The sequence below is a fragment of the Lactuca saligna genome, chromosome 5, assembly GCF_052625555.1.
Source record: "Lactuca saligna cultivar CGN05327 chromosome 5, ASM5262555v1, whole genome shotgun sequence".
NCBI lineage: Eukaryota > Viridiplantae > Streptophyta > Magnoliopsida > Asterales > Asteraceae > Lactuca > Lactuca saligna.
In genome coordinates this window covers 192605513-192622002 of record NC_136421.1, presented here as the reverse complement: position 1 = coordinate 192622002, position 16490 = coordinate 192605513, and the positions used below count along the sequence as shown (strand labels likewise).

Below are 16490 nucleotides of genomic sequence, written 5' to 3'. Positions count from 1 at the left end.
AGTCAATATTGAGATTGTTTGATCTTTTAAAGCAATGTACTTATATGAAAATTATTTAATAAAGCAATGTAGTTTATTTTTGTAAATACTTTACATGAATTGTATTTTTGCACCTGGAATCAAATGTCCATTAGTTTCATTTCTCATTTGGACACAAGTGCCCCTCAAATTTTATTTTGTAAATCTGGATAAAATGGCTATAGATTCCATTCTGTTTTGAAAGTGCATTGTCACTATTGGTTCTATTTTCAAAGTACATTGTCATTCTTGGTTCTATTTTGAGAATGCATTGCTATGTTTCGTTTTCTTTTGAAAGTGTATTGCTATTCCATAAATGAACAACGTGTCCCTTATTTTGAAACCAAAAAATCCAATTCCTAATACTATCATAATGCCAATCGGTTCTTTCAAATTGTTAATCGCAAAATAACTAAAACTAAAAATCATTCTTTTCTCATAAAACTTGTTTTATACTAATTCCACCTTCCTTTCATTCTTTCCTCTTCAAACTGGTACATTAAGATCAAACTGGTAGTTCGACTCATCATTATATGAAATTGCTCCTTGCTCATGACTTGCATCTATTTGATCTTGTTGTATGTTCTCTGTTCTTTTAGGTACCTAAAAAAACTCAATTATTATAAACTATATTAAACAAATAAAAATAAATAAATAAATCTAAATGGATAAAATATTACATTTTTCTTTCTTTTCTTTTTCATAACCTTTTCTACTCTAGATTCCTTTCTCTTAGATGGTGGACGACCTTTACTACGAACTTGCAATGGTGGTAACAACTTTGTAGTTGAGTCTGAAACACGAACATCTTCAACTACCAAATTTACGTTACTACTACAACCCCAAATTGAATCATCATTTAACTTTTCTTTAGCCATATTTATACAACTTACCAAGTATTCATACTTTTCGCGAGAATTAGCAATATACGCAGCCTCATAAAAATTGGAACACAAGTGGTCAAATTGTTTAGTGTTTTCACCACTCATCAAATCTTCATAACAATTTATCACTAAGTAGTGTCCATGCTTCACATCTTTCCTCCACCGAGACAAAATATACCGTGGATGAATTTCTTTAATATCCTTCTCAATCAATATCTTCACCATATGCCTACAAATAATTCCACGAAACACAAACAAACGACAAGAACATTGTATATCACATGCACTCTCATCATAACAAACTGTATAAACAACTCTTTTTTTTTAATCTTCATGTTTCCCTTCCACAACATTTGTGACATGAAATACATATCGTGCACCATCCACTTTGTCCAATGAAGAATTGCAAAACAACGTACCTCGTAACTCATCTTGAAACAACTTAAAAATGGCATTCGTGTACGCCTCGTGAAACTGTCTCTCAAAATAAAACCAGTTACTAATTTATATGAAAAATTAAGCGATTCAAAATTAGCCTTAGTTTCTTTCTCAATCTTGCTTTTCAACGCGTTGTCATATTGTTCAACAAATTGTCGTAATGAGGTTTTAGAATTAACATACGCATCAAAAAAAGAATTCATGCTTTCACTTCTTTGCATAGTAGACATCCCTGCCCAAAAGTATTCTTTTACATATATCGTCACCCAACGCCTTCGATCGTTAAATAAAGAACTTAACCACTCATTTTTTTCAAGTTTGTACTTTTCAACTAGCTTGCACCACCCATCTTCAAACTCTTGAGTGTTATACAAGGGTTTTTAGAGTTTTCTTTATTACTTTATATTGAGGCAACCTACTTAATTTTCAGGAATCTTTTTCATAATATGCCAAAGATAAAGACGATGATGAGATTCAGGGAATACCTGTGCCACAGCTCCTTGCGTTGATCGACATTGATCTGTTATTATTGCTTTTGGTGCCCGTCCATTCATGCATTCTAACCATGAGTTGAATAACCATACATATGTTTCTGTATCCTCTCGTGAAAGCAAACCATATCCAAATAAGATAGATTGTCCATGGTGATTTACTCCAACAAAAGTCGCAAACGACATATTATATTTGTTAGTTAAATATGTACTATCAATTGAAATAACATCCTCGAATAACTCATATGTTGCCCTTGATCTTGCATCTACCCAAAATACATTTCGCGTACGACCTTCATCATCCATATCAATCACGTAGAAAAACTTTGAACGCCTTTTTTGCATACGGACAAAATAATTACGACGTGCCTCGGCATCACCAAGCCCAAGTCTTAGTAGTCTTACTTTTGCGATGTAAGATCTACAATCTGTCTCGCCAAAAGGCAAATTGTCACACCCTTTCACTTCAACAACTAACGAGTGAAAACTTTTATTTAACGGAATTCCAGCATAATCATTCAACTCAAGTCTTCTCTTAGCATATGTATCCATTTTCTTATGTTATCGTTGGAAACGAGATTTTTTAGGACTTAAAGCATGATTATGTTCAAGAAAAACACTAGAGATAATGCATATTCCATCACCATATGCAATTACACTAATTTTTGCTTTACAGTTTGTTTTAGAAGACTTTTTATATGGTTTGCTTGTTTTAGGCACATATACTTCTCCTCTAGCACATCCAAGCGAATAGTATCTTTTAGCACAAGAATCTTTTGTTCTTGTACTAGATTTTTGTATACCAAATCCAATCTGGAATGTACATGCTTTAAAGTACTTGTAAAAGGTCTTCTTCCGAATCAAACTTCATTCCATCTTTAGGAATTTTTTGATCTTGAGGATTGAGAATTTTATACCCTTCAGCTGAATTTTCAGCCTCTTCAACTGAAATTGCATCCTTTTCTACTGAATTTGCAGTCACCTCAACTGAATTTGCAGCCTCCATACTGATCAAATATAAAATATCTAATTTACAATAAGCAAAAGATTTTATCAATAATAAAGCAACATAACCTATTATAAATTGTAATATTAATCAACAAATAAGAGTTATATTATTAGAAATATAACTATGCAGTTATAATATAAAGGCAAATATGATTAACCAATTTCTATAATCACTATTCACTATTATCCTCTTTTATCCATCACTTATAAATTGTAATATTAATGAAATGTCAAATCAAACGATTGATTCTGTTAAAACAATTATATGAAGTAAAAATGTGAAGAAAATGAAATAAACAGTGTTGAAAGATATTTTGTTATCAACACTACATGACAACTTAAAGATTATGTTTAGTATGTAGAAGTAGATAGAACATAACAAATGCTCTTGGCCATTTGACACAAACTTAAACATATTATAAAACTAATCAATGAAATTTAAAGATAGAATACCATATTACCATAGAAAACATAATGTTGGCCAAGATTTTAACATATGTTTCAAATTCATGAAAGACACAAAGCCTCCTTTTCATTATTAAAAAAAAAAAAAAAAAAAAAAAAAAAAAAAAAAAAAAACTGTTTTGTTTAACACCTACTTTAGACAAAAGGTTTTACATAATATTAGATAAAATTACAACCACATTAACAGTAAGATGAATTAACAAGCGTTGATTTATATGTAAAATCTAAATACATGACAAAATCAAGAAAAATAGCACATTAAACAGTAAACCAAGTTCCAGTTAACAAAAGTCTTTAACAAAAGATAAAAATAATTAGAACCCACAAAGAAAATCATTTAACTTCTTAAAGAAGTAGGTCACAAGATCCATCTCAAAAAGCACAATTACGTGGGTAGTGCTTTCACATAATTAAAACAAAAATTACCTGATTATTGTTGCTGTGATTGTTGTTGGTGGCGCTGGAGTAGCAATTGTCGTGGGCAAGAATAGACAAGAAGAGTTTGAGAAGGAATCAGGATTGCAGGTCTGCTATTTGATCATCATCTTATGTGATTTTTTTTCTTTTTTTAATTGTTCATTAAGGGTATTTTGGGGAGATAAAATATAATTAAATGGAATTGTAGACGTTTGACAAGTGTTATGATATTAGTATGTATGTATAAAAAGTAAGAACTAATTGATGTTGGTCACTAACGATGTGACATGATAATGAAATAGATTAGTTAAAATATTACAAAATAACGTCTATTGTCGTATCACATCATTACGTCGTTTTAGCCGAAGGAATCTGCCAAACTAATCGAGACTTTGAATTTTCTTGACACGGCAAATATTTTATACTCGGTCCAAAAATATACATTATTCTTCTCCATTTAATTTAATTTTATAAGTTGTGTATCCAAATTTTCTTTTTATTCATTAGTAGCTATACCTTAAATCCATACTCAACTTCTCTTTTCTTAAATTATTAATATGATTCAGTTGAGTTTTTTTATAGGAAATTGAACAAAAAAAATAATGTCATGTCTACACCGGTTCGGTTCAATCAATTCCTACCTGAACCAACCCGGCCCACAAAAAAACAATGGCCGAACCCTGACAGATGTAGTTCAATAGGTTAAAACAGAATGCTAGCCCTACAAAATTTACTTTTTAGTTTTTATTACAACCAATGTCTTAATGTCACAAACTTTTTGAAACTTTGACTGTAACTACGACTGATATCAATAGACAATAACAAGCTAGAAAAAGATGGGACAATTACTCGCTCTTGATCTCCGGTCTGTGTAAAATACATAAATGCTCTTATTACCTGGTTGGTTTCATCTGGGCATGTCACATGTAACAAATGCAGTTGAATTTTGTCCCGAATGGTTAATTCATATACATGTGGGAGTGAAATCAACGATATGACATATCATTACAAGCCAAAGGTTTTGGAGCCTTATGCAAATGTCACTGCATATCAACGTGTTTGAACTTTAATGTGGTAGGTACAACAAGACAATGCACGGGTGGACCCGAAAGGGATATGCCCCATGAGATTGACAACCATCAAATGAATGACAACCCTCACCACCCATAAAACCAACGACACCACCCACCAACCCAACCAAAAGAAAAGGACATTGACCATATGCAATTCTACTTGGACCCAATTGCTTATGAATCTGTTAACCTAATCCAACTGTTTGTTTCTTTAAATTGTATTCATTTGGATTTAATGAAGTGTCTAAATGTGAGTAAATGATCATTTTAGCCTTATGTTAAAGAAGATCAAGCAAAAATAAAAGTTAAGATGTAATAGATAAGAAGGCGGAGTAGGGATATTGAAACTTATGAAGACGATTAGTGTAACAAAGTCTGTTTTTTGTTTTAACTGAATCATCTGAATGTGAGTAAATGACCATTTTATCCTTCTGTTTAGAAGATTATGCAAAAAAACCAAATGGAATTTGCATAAATAAGAGCTAGTTTAGGACATTAAAAGGAAAGATAATAAATATTGAAACTTGTAAAGAGATCCATTCACAAAGTCTGTTTTGCTTTTGGACCGAAGGAAAAATCTGAATATGAATAAAATGACCATTTTACCCTTTTGTTAGGAAGATTAAGCGAAAAATCCAGCTGGGATTTGCGTACATAAGTGCAAATTTATGACATATAAAAAGGAACAATATGTGAATATGGATTTTGAATACACAGAATTTGATGCTGTTTTTGACGTCTGAATGTGAGTAAATGACCATTTTACCCTTTCTGTTCGAAAGAAAAAGCAAGAAACCCACCTGGGGTTTGCATAAAAAAAGCGCAAGTCTACGACATAAATAAAAAAGCACAATACGTGAATGTGGATTTTGAAACTTATTAAGACGGAATTTGTTGCTGTTTTCATAGGAATGAAACGTTTTAACTTTTAAAGTGAGTAAATGACCATTTTACCCTTCCGTTTAGAAGATAAAGCAAGAACCCAAGCTGGGATTTGTATAAATAAGTGCAAAACCAACGTCATAAGAAGGCAGAATACGAATCTTGAAACTAATAACGCATAATCTCAAGACTCCTTTCTCTTTTCATTTCAAAGAATTGCATAAGAAAACATAACAAATTTCATATCTACAAACCTCTTCTTTTCATTTGCTCATTAAAATCCGGATGTAATTGCAAAAAACTCCCCGATTCCCCTACCATCTTCCGCTTCCTAACATCTGTCCCCAAATTCTCAACTCCTTCACCTTCCGAATTCAAAGGAAAGAAAGAAAACTCCTTTCCTTTGAGTCTACCCAAGTCAACATCATCATCTACACAAGTCAACCCTTTTTCTTTTTCACTACTTGAAACAGGACCCAATCGTAGAGACAAGTCACATTCCACCAATTCGGGTCCAGATTCTTTTTTTGACCCTGACCCATTACCATCATCATTGTCTCTATCGAATGAAAACAATCTTTCAGAATGAGAAGGCTCACAGGCTGCCCGGGCTGCCCGGAAAACCGGTGTACCATGGATTATGCTGCCCGAGTTTTGGGGGGTGGTGTGAAATCCCATGTGGGGTGGTCGAGGTTGAAGATGAAAACCATGGTATAAAGGGTAAATTGAAGAGGTTTTATTCTCAATGGATACCATGTTTCTTGGAAAATTTTCAAATGAGGGAGGATAAAAGGAGGAACCAGGAGGGGTAAAATTGGAATTCGGTCTTATATCCTTATTTGCTTCTGAATCTGGTCTTTGAACATTTGGTACGTTAAGATTTCTACCATAATCTTGGTTTCTTGAGCTTAGATAGCTTCTGGTGTTGCTGTTTCTTTGGCTTCTTGATGATCTTACTTGAACACAACCCAAATTAAGGGCAGCTGAACACAGAAATACCAAAATTCGAATCAAATAAACTCAAATTCGACTTCCAAAATGAGATTTTATACAAAGAATGTGAAATGGGGGTACCTTCAACGCAAGCGGGTAAAAAGTCGCCGTTTTCCATGGTGTCGTCTTTCCTGATTATCGTGTCAATGGCATCATTCAATCGATCCCACAGCGTTTCCGGGTTTACGTATTCGGCCTAATTACGAAATTGGAGTTTTAAGATTGAAAAATATATATGTTTACAGGAAGAGAAAGAAGAAGGGTACCTCGGAATTGGCTTTGGAGTACATGATTTCTTCAGATTTCAAGACAACCAAAGGGAGCTTCTCTTGCCATTCTCTGTTCTTTTTGGTACCAGGACTATGGTTTTCATGTACAACTCTGATCAAACACATGGTGTGCATTATTTCAAAACCCAATAAACAGTTATGTACAAGAATCGAAGGTTTTGAAGAGATTGAGTGAGTCGAAAAAAGTTTACCTAAAAATCTGTTGAATGATGGAGCCTCTAATGGGTTGGTGTCGCTCACTGTGCCAAGATCTTCTCACACATTCAAATGGTCTAGGTCCAGGCCTTGGCATCTTCTTCAACAATCGGTGGAACAATAAAACAGAATTTGGGGGAAAATAGAGGAGTTGAAGCGAAAGATGAGTAAAATCTGTACATGGGTGTTAGAAATTAAACTGGATACGACCTCGAATTAACTATATAGAAGACAAAAAGGCCATTAATTGCCATCTATGAGATAAAGATAGAGAGAGAAAGAAAGAGAGAGTGAAAGATGCTTCCCCTTTTGGACAATTAATGGGTGGTCAATAATTGAATCGAGAAACTAAAGACATCAGAAATGTGATGAAAACCCCACCCTCAGAAACCCAGAGAAAGATTTTGAAAATGGTGGGGGTTGATGAATGCTGAATGCTGATGCAGAAGCAACCAAGATTCAATAGTATATGATGATGGGTTTATGAAGTGGGGAAGAATGGTCAGGCATATGGAAGGCAAGATCGAAGTCAGCTTTTTTTATATGGTTTGTCAATTCATCATGTTAATGGAAGAAGGAATCTCTCTCTCTTTATTTTTTTTAATAATTTTTTTTTTCTTTTGATTTTAGTTGCAATCAAACACAAACACTATAGTGATGTGTCTTGAAATATTATCTTAAGATGTAAAACCAATGAAAGTGGTTCTTCAGCTGAATATGATACAATCATTGGTCCTACCTTTTTATTGTGCAATAATTTTTAGATGTTTTAAGGTTACAACCACTTCAATAAAATATTAATATATTTTATTTACTATCTGTTATCTATAAAATTAAAAAAAAAAAAAAAATTATAGATACTTGTTTTTTAAAAAATTAGAAAAAAATATTATAAACACAACTTGTTATCTGTTTGTTATTATATATCTTCGCTGAGATGACTTTTAAAACAAAAAAGGTTCAAATTCATAAGTTAATTTTTGTTGAATTTAGTAAATATTTATATTAAATTGATTTTTTGGGGGTTAGATAAAATACTTTTGGTATTAAAGGAGCCTATTTTCTTGTCTATTTGACTATTTATCTTAATTGTGGAAATACATTTATTGTTTATCCCAATAAAGGTTCACGTCATCCATGAACGTCTCCCTCCAAATTGTCGATTGATATATGTAGATTACAATGTCCGATGAAGGTGGTATTAAGGATTTGACATGAGGGTGTTTTGTCGGGGTAACATGATTTTTCTTAATTGGAAAGTATGATTTATTACCGATTTTGGACACATAGTGATCTAAAAATATCATAGTATTTTTGTAATATTCAATTGGGAAATTTTTTCTCAAAAGAAAGATTTGTAACGACATATCACACGATCAATAAATGTCTAGCATGAATGACATTTAATAACTTCTTTTACTTTTTACAAAATTCTGGTTCAACTACAACCAAAGACACTTGATCTTGCCAATTTTAATAAATGTCTGGCATGAATAACATTTAAGTAAAGTTATATCCTCCTAAATTACTTGATTTTTATTTATTTATTTATTTATTTATTTATTTTTGCCTATTTTCCTATTAAAAACTATTCAAATTTCTTCGAACACAAAGGACACCTCCCTAAGCCATAAACACTGTCACATAATGCGTTTTTGAACGAAAGTCTAGAGAATGACGTTACTGCTTGAACAAACCTCGACCCATTTCCACATTTTCCATGGGGTTTTCAATCTTTTCCTGTTTTAGCATCAAGGTTGCAGAACTCGTTACTCGGTACCTGTTCGGCCGACTACCGAGTAGCGAGTACCCGGGAGTACTCGGGAGTACTCGGGGAGTACTCGGATTTGGTAATTCATGTAGAAATATTTTTAGAGAAATTATATATATGTCAAAATCATAAGTTAAAATCATAAGTTGATTGAAATATATAACAAAATTAGATACATGTGAATACACAAAAGCTGAAAAATCACATAATGGTCTTACTTCGTGAATAATTACTGAAAATTTAAGATATATATGTAGTAATAATCACATGTATGTGTTAAATAATAAATTATTAAGTATATTATACATATTAATCACCGAGTTGACCATGTTTTACAAAACTACTTAGTTAAGTAAATAGGCCGATTAGGGAGTACTCGATATTTTGTAACTCGCCTCGGTAAGGGGCCGAGTAGTGAGTACTCGGAGGAGTAATCGGCCAACTCGACGAGTTTTACAACACTGTTTAGCATAATAAGAAACATAAGAAAAATCAGGTTTTAAACCTTGAAATTTGTTCACATAATATTCAACTATGGTTACCTTCAATAATAGCATGTTCCCGTGCCATCAAAACGACGTTGTTTTGATGACATGGCAAATAAAAAAATGTTTGTTTATTATTAATATACATTTATTTTTTAACAATTAATTTCTTCATGCGGCTTCCCAGTTTCTTGAACTACTTCAGTCCCACGTATCATAAACAAACCCTAAATTTCATCTTCCACCACACATGAAGAGTAACTTCTATGATTGTGTCCATCATAAAACAATTTCTTGGACTTTAAAAGGTTTTTTAATTGTTCATCTTAAATCGTTTGAATCTGGGTTTATGTATGTTCATCTTACAAGATTTGAATCGATTTTTGGTTCTGTTCATCTAAAAAAGTTTTGTTTAAATCGATTTAAAAATCTGAATTATGGGTTTAATAGATTCATCTTCAAAGGTTTGATTATGTTCATCTTACAGGTTGAAACGATTTTAAAATCTGAATATGGGCTTATGGATTCATCTTAAAAGGCTTCACAAATGTATCATCTTAAAAGGTTTAAATTGCTTTTTTCATCTTATAAGGTCAACCAAAAAAATCACGCACAAGGCTTTTTGGGTTTTTATTCATTTACAACGTTTCTAACATTTTCCATTGTGGGACCCACCTACTTTTTTCACATCAATCAGCTAGCTAGCTGTTTGTAAATGTGGAGCCACAACAACCCCCAATTCAGTGTGGAAAAAAATCGAAAAACCAAATAACATTGTGGTTTTGGAATTTTATTTTGATAAACAAAATTTTAATCCCGCTTTACTTTTCGTATATGATAAACAAACTTTTAATAGATTATATATGTTAAAAAACTATAACAATTAACCAACCATTAAGGTTTATGTCGTCTTGTATTATCTTTTAGTAATTTTTTTGGTTAAATTTTAGTATATAGTCAAATTAAAACACAAAAGTAATAGTTACCTATAGGATTTAAGCTCATATAATTTTCATTCGCCAACATCATATCACATCACCTATCACGTCTTCATTTTCTCTCATACCAAATTAACATCCAACTAAAAATATTAAATAACATTAAAAACAAACGATCAAATAAATATTATAAAGTCCAATTTACCTTCTAATTATAAACTAATGAAAGAATCGCCTACGACAACGTGAAGACCCAAGCTCCTCATATTCAGCCTTTGTAACACACATTGCATCAAAATCAGGACTAGAAGCCAATAGTGATCCCCCTCTCCACACCCCCAATATAGGACTACAAAAACAAATAAATAAATTCATTAAACGAAAAAAAAATCATTAAAAATCGAGCCAAGTATATAAAATCCACTATATTTTGGCAATTTTTGTCGTTTAACCACTAAACTTTCACAAAATTCTAGTGCAACCGCTTTAACCTGCTATACAGAGTCAAACTGGTTGACAAGTGACATTAAAAAAATTGTCAAACTTGGGTGGCTTTCATTGACAAAAATAAAATATATATCGTGGCTTTTATATATTTTGCAATTAAAAATACTGAAAAATCTTGAAGAAAAATGATATTTTTACTCTTCTTGAGTTGTTATTTTCACTTGGTACACATCTGGAACAAGAGGACGCAGCTCACTTTCTCTGTAAAATATAAACCATATTATATATATAAATTATAATAAGGCTTTGATAAACTTGAGATATAGATTTATAAATAAAAGGAAAAAGGAGGTGAAACTTACAGTCTTTTGGCAAAATTTGGAAATAACGTGCTTCCACCCGTTAAAATTATACTGTAAAACAAGTTTTTGGTTTCTTAGAGTGATGAAATGAAAAAGAGATTTATTTGTTTATTATTGCATTCTATTTTCATTTATTTGTAATTTTGTATTATAGAATTGTAGTTTCAATTTTTTTTTTTTATTAAAGCATTGTAATTTGTAATACTACCTTTCATACAGCACAGGATGAAGATGAGGATGACATGAATTGACAGCCCTTACAATACATTCTGCCAATCCAGCTTGATTCATTCCTGTATCATATTCACAATTAAACAAAAAAAAATTAATAATAAAACTCCAATTAATCTTCTGTATCCAAATGAAAACATACCCAAATCAGCTGGACGGAAGATCATTTCAGGGACAAGAAATCGCTCATTGCTCAAGCTGAATTCCTGTGTTTTCAATTACATAAAGGGTTTATCAAGTGGTTTGGTTGAATAAAGGACTAATCTTTAAACAAAATGTAGAGATTTTTATACATTTTTGGTAAGATCGACTTTGTTTCTTTCTGTTGGTTTGCTTTTAACTTCTGTTTGATCGTCTTCTTCGGTTCCTTCATGTGGGAGTTCGCCATTTTCAGATAATTTAAGATGTCTTTGTGCTTCAACAGGGTCTTTTACGAATCCCTTTATGTGTGTGATTCCATCAGGAAGGACATATGTACACCTAAAGTAATTGTCATTTCCACGTCTCCTGTAAAGAAAAAACCCAAATCAACCAAAATCGAATCAAGATGGATAAACCCTAATTCAATTTTGCAGAACTTACCTAGCGATCTGCAAATCACGAGCGACATCTGTTGAAACAAAGCATAATTTCTCTTTGACATCATCCATTAAGAAGGTTTCATCCATGACATTAATAGACCTATAGCTCACTAATTCTTTTAAGTAATTCGTCAATGCCTTCCCGCCCAAATCCATCCTCTTCACGCCGTAATTCACAGTGAAGTTCTGGAAAACCGGGGCTACGTGAGTGAAACTGAACCCTACGTCCACCACAAGGCTACATTGCGCCTTCGACACGACGTCGTAAGGGCGTCTACTGGCCTCGTATAAGTGAACTAGAGACGGTGAATCGGAGACGAACAGTGATTGGAAATTGAACTCCTCGAAGATGATTTCGTCGGTGGCGCGTTGGATTGAAGGGAGGTTGAATAAGGGTTCGGTGAGGAGGAGTGACGAGGAGGAAGGCGTGACGTGGAGGAGAGAAGAGAAGATGTGTGACCAGATGGTCGATTGGAGGTCTTGGTTGATGAGGTAACCGCGGTCGAAGGGACGACGGAGAACGGCGGAGGTTAGGTCTTCCGTTGGAGACAGAAGTTGGTCCGCTAGCAGGAATTTCTTGGAGGAAAGCGGACGAGCAGTGCAGTTTGGGACTACGGTTGTTGGATCACGCTCGCCGCCGATACCGGCCTTAATTAAACCACCGCCGTTGTCGAGAACCACCACGACGTTCGAGGACATTTTCTTTTGCTCCGCCGGTATCGAGTGAAGCTGTAAAATGGCAGCACCGTTTTTGAAGCAGCGCACGTGCGTTTCACGTGAAAACTGGTCGAATAATTTCAGCTTAAAAAACTTGACCTTGGTTGAATATTTACATAGGTTGCCCACTTTAATAATATATATATATATATATATATATATATATATATATATATATATATATATATATATATATATATATATATATATATATATATTACTATCTTATAAAACAAATCCTAATATTTCTCAAAATAGATTGAATAAAATAATAATATTTTTTTAAGACGTCCAAATCATTAAGCTAATTGTACAACTAATCACTAATAAAATAATATTAAAATTTAAACAAACTCCTATAAATCTTCTCTTGCAAGATTTTGATCAGATCTTTTTTCATCCAAATAAATACTCAACAACCTATAATTTGGTTATTTCATGAATTTTCTTTATTGTTAATATGACATGTTTCCTAAAACAAACTAATAATTGAATTGAAAATAATCATTCTCCATGGAAAAGAAATTAATTGTCGAAACAAACTATTTGTCGTCCGCCGCTTTGCGCGGGTAAACGGCTAGTATATATATATATATATATATATATATATATATATATATATATATATATATATATATATATATGTTATAAATTTGATGTAATTAAAACAAGATTAGTAAAACTAAACTAAGAACCTTTAAGAAAGAAGAAAGAAGAAAGGAGATTTGGAGAGAATTTGATAACTTATATAAAGTATTCAAATTGGTGTATCTTTTACATATGTGATAGTGCTATTTATACTAGTTAATCACTAGACATAATTAATGAGTTCTTACACATATTTGACATATTTATCATAAGAGTTGAAAATAACTCTTACACATTTGACATTAGGAAATGTTGTCATTCAATTATTTACAACACTCCCCCTTGGATGACATCATTTCAAATTAGAGTTCAACCTTGAAGTATTGCCTCATTAAAAACCTTGCTAAAGAAAACACAGTGGGAAAAAACTTTAGCGAAGGGAAAAAGAGTGCGGTGTATAATTTACTCCCCCTTATTTAGACATCTGTCACATTATATTCTATGCACATGTCGCATTCCGATGCCATGGACATGTTTCCTGAATATTGCAGTAGGAAGTGCCTTCGTAAAAAGGTCTGCTGCATTGTTACTGGATTGAACATATTTGATTTCAACTTGATGGTTCTTTATAAGCTCTTGAGTGTACTCAAAAAACTTTGGAGGTATATGTTTTGTCCTGTCGCTCTTGATATATCCTTCTTTCATTTGAGCGACACATGCTGAGTTATCTTCATATAATAAAGTAGGACATATATCCTTTTCAAGTCCACATGAAGTTAAAACTAGTTGTGTCATTGATCTTAACCATGTACATTCTCTACTAGCTTCATTTAGTGCAATTACTTCAGCATGATTTGAGGATGTGGCAACAAGTGTTTGCTTTTGAGAACGCCAGGAAATTGCAGTACCTCCATTCATGAATACGTATCCAGTTTGAGATCTAGCTTTATGAGGATCGGACAAATAACCTGCATCTGCATAACCAATCAAACCTTGTTTTGAATCATTAGGGTAAAATAACCCTAAATCACTAGTTCCTCGAAGGTATCGAAAAATATGTTTGATTCCATTCCAATTTCTTTTTGTTGGGGCTGAACTAAATCTTGCTAGCAAGTTTACTGCGAAACAAATGTCAGGTCTAGTACAATTGGTAAGATACATAAGAGCTCCAATTGCATTTAGATATGGCACTTCTGAACCAAGGACTTCTTCATTTTCTTCGCATGGACGAAATAGATCCTTGTCAATATTTAATGATCTAACAACCATTGGAGTGCTTAAAGGATTTGCATTGTCCATATTGAAACGTTTCAAGACTCTTTTTGTGTAATTTGATTGATGCACAAGTATTCTGTTAGGCATATGCTCAATCTGTAAACCAAGACAATATTTGGTTTTTCCAAGATCTTTCATTTCAAATTCTTTCTTTAAAAGTTCAATCACTTCAAGGATTTCTTTATTCGTTCCAATGATGTTCAGATCATCAACATAGACTGCTATGATCACATATCCAGATGTTGTTTTCTTAATAAATACACATGGACAAATAGTGTTATTTTTATAACCTTTACTTGTCAAATAATCGTTTAAACGATTGTACCACATGCGCCCAGATTGCTTTAAACCATACAAAGATCTTTGTAATTTTATAGAATACATTTCTTTGGGTTTTGTACTTAACGCTTCAGGCATTTTAAATCCTTCAGGGATTTTCATATAGATATCACTATCAAGTGATCCATACAGGTAAGCTGTAACAACATCCATAAGACGCATCTCTAAATTTTTAGATACTGCCAAGCTGATTAAATATCTGAAAGTGGTTGCATCCATTACTAGTGAATAAGTTTCTTCATAATCAATTCCAGGTCTTTGAGAGAAACCTTGAGCAACAAGCATGGCCTTGTATCTTACAATTTCGTCTTTCTTATTTCTTTTTCGTACGAAGATCCATCTATATCCTAATGGTTTCACAACTTCAGGTGTGAGGATAATGTTCCCAAAAACCTTTCTCTTGTTAAGAGAATTTAATTCAACTTGCATAGCTTCCTTCCATTTAGCCCAATCATTTCTTCTTTGACATTCAATGACAGATTATGGTTCAGGATCATCATTCATAATATCACATGCAGCTGAATAAGATAATATTGCATTTATACTGTCAGTTTCATTTTGGTCACATATTCTATTTGGCTGACCATAATTTTGTGCATCATCCTCTTTTCCTGGGGGAATTTGAATAATTCGTGTTTCTCTAGGAACACTTTCCTCATGATCTAGTGCATTTTCTGCTCCTCTTCTTTTTCGTGGGTTCTTATCTTTAGAACCAAATGGCCTTCCACGCTTCAGGCGTGTTTTAGACTCTTGAGTGACTTTATCATCAGATTGTCCATGTGGAATGTCAATTCGAGCTGGAACATTGACAGCGGGTATATATGATTTAGTCACCCTTTTTGTGTCAGTAAATGCATCAGGTAATTGATTTGCCATTTCTTGGAAATGCATTATCTTTTGAACTTCTATATCACATTGCCTTGTGCGAGGGTCAAGATATGATAAAGAAGGCTCATGCCATGACACATCCTTTTCCATGATCTTCTTTTCTCCACCTAATGATGGGAAATTTGCCTCATCAAATTGACAATCTGCTAGGCGTGCTGTGAAAACATCACCTGTTAATGGTTCAAGATATCTTATAATAGAGACTGACTCATAACCAACATATATTCCCAACCTTCTTTGAGGACCCATTTTTGTCCGTTGAGGTGGTGCAATAGGGACATATACTGCACACCCAAAAATTCTCAAATGGGATATATTTGGTTCTTGACCGAAAGCAAGTATAGTGGAGAATATACATGATATGAACTTGGTCTTATGCATATCAATGATCCAGCATGTAAGATTGCATGGCCCCAAACAGACACAGGAAGCTTGGTCCTCATTATCAATGGTCTAGCTATTAGTTGGAGACGTTTAATCAGTGATCCAGCTAAACCATTTTGTGTGTGTACATGAGCAACTGGATGCTCAACAATAATTCCGACAGACATACAATAGTCATTAAATGCTTGTGAAGTAAATTCACCAGCATTATCAAGTCTCACTCTTTTGATAGTATAATCAGGGAAATGTTCCCTTAATTTAATAATTTGGGCAAGAAGCTTTGCAAATGCCATATTACGAGTTGATAATAGGCAAACATGAGACCATTTG

The 16490-nt window shown here is 33.1% G+C and overlaps 3 protein-coding genes and 1 pseudogene across 4 annotated transcripts; all 4 read right to left on the bottom strand.

Annotated features, from left to right (window-relative positions):
• Positions 1-410: 410 nt before the first annotated feature.
• On the bottom strand, positions 411-4178 carry LOC145046093 (protein FAR1-RELATED SEQUENCE 8-like; annotated as a pseudogene). Its single transcript, XR_013681949.1, has 6 exons — positions 4164-4178; positions 3458-3528; positions 3293-3367; positions 2749-2838; positions 699-2696; positions 411-621 (listed from the first exon to the last, which is right to left on the bottom strand). The product of XR_013681949.1 is annotated as a protein FAR1-RELATED SEQUENCE 8-like (transcript).
• On the bottom strand, positions 505-1570 carry LOC145046094 (protein FAR-RED IMPAIRED RESPONSE 1-like). Its single transcript, XM_078994381.1, has 3 exons — positions 1206-1570; positions 726-1131; positions 505-621 (listed from the first exon to the last, which is right to left on the bottom strand). The coding sequence occupies exons 1-3, from the start codon at positions 1568-1570 to the stop codon at positions 505-507; spliced, it is 888 nt and encodes a 295-aa protein (XP_078850507.1).
• A 1677-nt stretch (positions 4179-5855) lies between the features above and the next one.
• Positions 5856-7681, bottom strand: LOC144998220 (uncharacterized). Its single transcript, XM_078958033.1, has 4 exons — positions 7151-7681; positions 6936-7050; positions 6751-6865; positions 5856-6659 (listed from the first exon to the last, which is right to left on the bottom strand). Exons 1-4 carry the CDS (start codon positions 7249-7251, stop codon positions 5923-5925), a joined length of 1068 nt encoding a protein of 355 aa, XP_078814159.1. The 5' UTR covers positions 7252-7681; the 3' UTR covers positions 5856-5922.
• Positions 7682-10399: 2718 nt separating this feature from the next.
• On the bottom strand, positions 10400-12774 carry ARP6 (actin-related protein 6). The gene is made up of 7 exons (XM_078958257.1): positions 11971-12774; positions 11682-11895; positions 11531-11594; positions 11366-11450; positions 11158-11208; positions 10994-11056; positions 10400-10697 (listed from the first exon to the last, which is right to left on the bottom strand). The coding sequence occupies exons 1-7, from the start codon at positions 12666-12668 to the stop codon at positions 10568-10570; spliced, it is 1305 nt and encodes a 434-aa protein (XP_078814383.1). The 5' UTR covers positions 12669-12774; the 3' UTR covers positions 10400-10567.
• Between the last annotated feature and the right edge of the window lie 3716 nt (positions 12775-16490).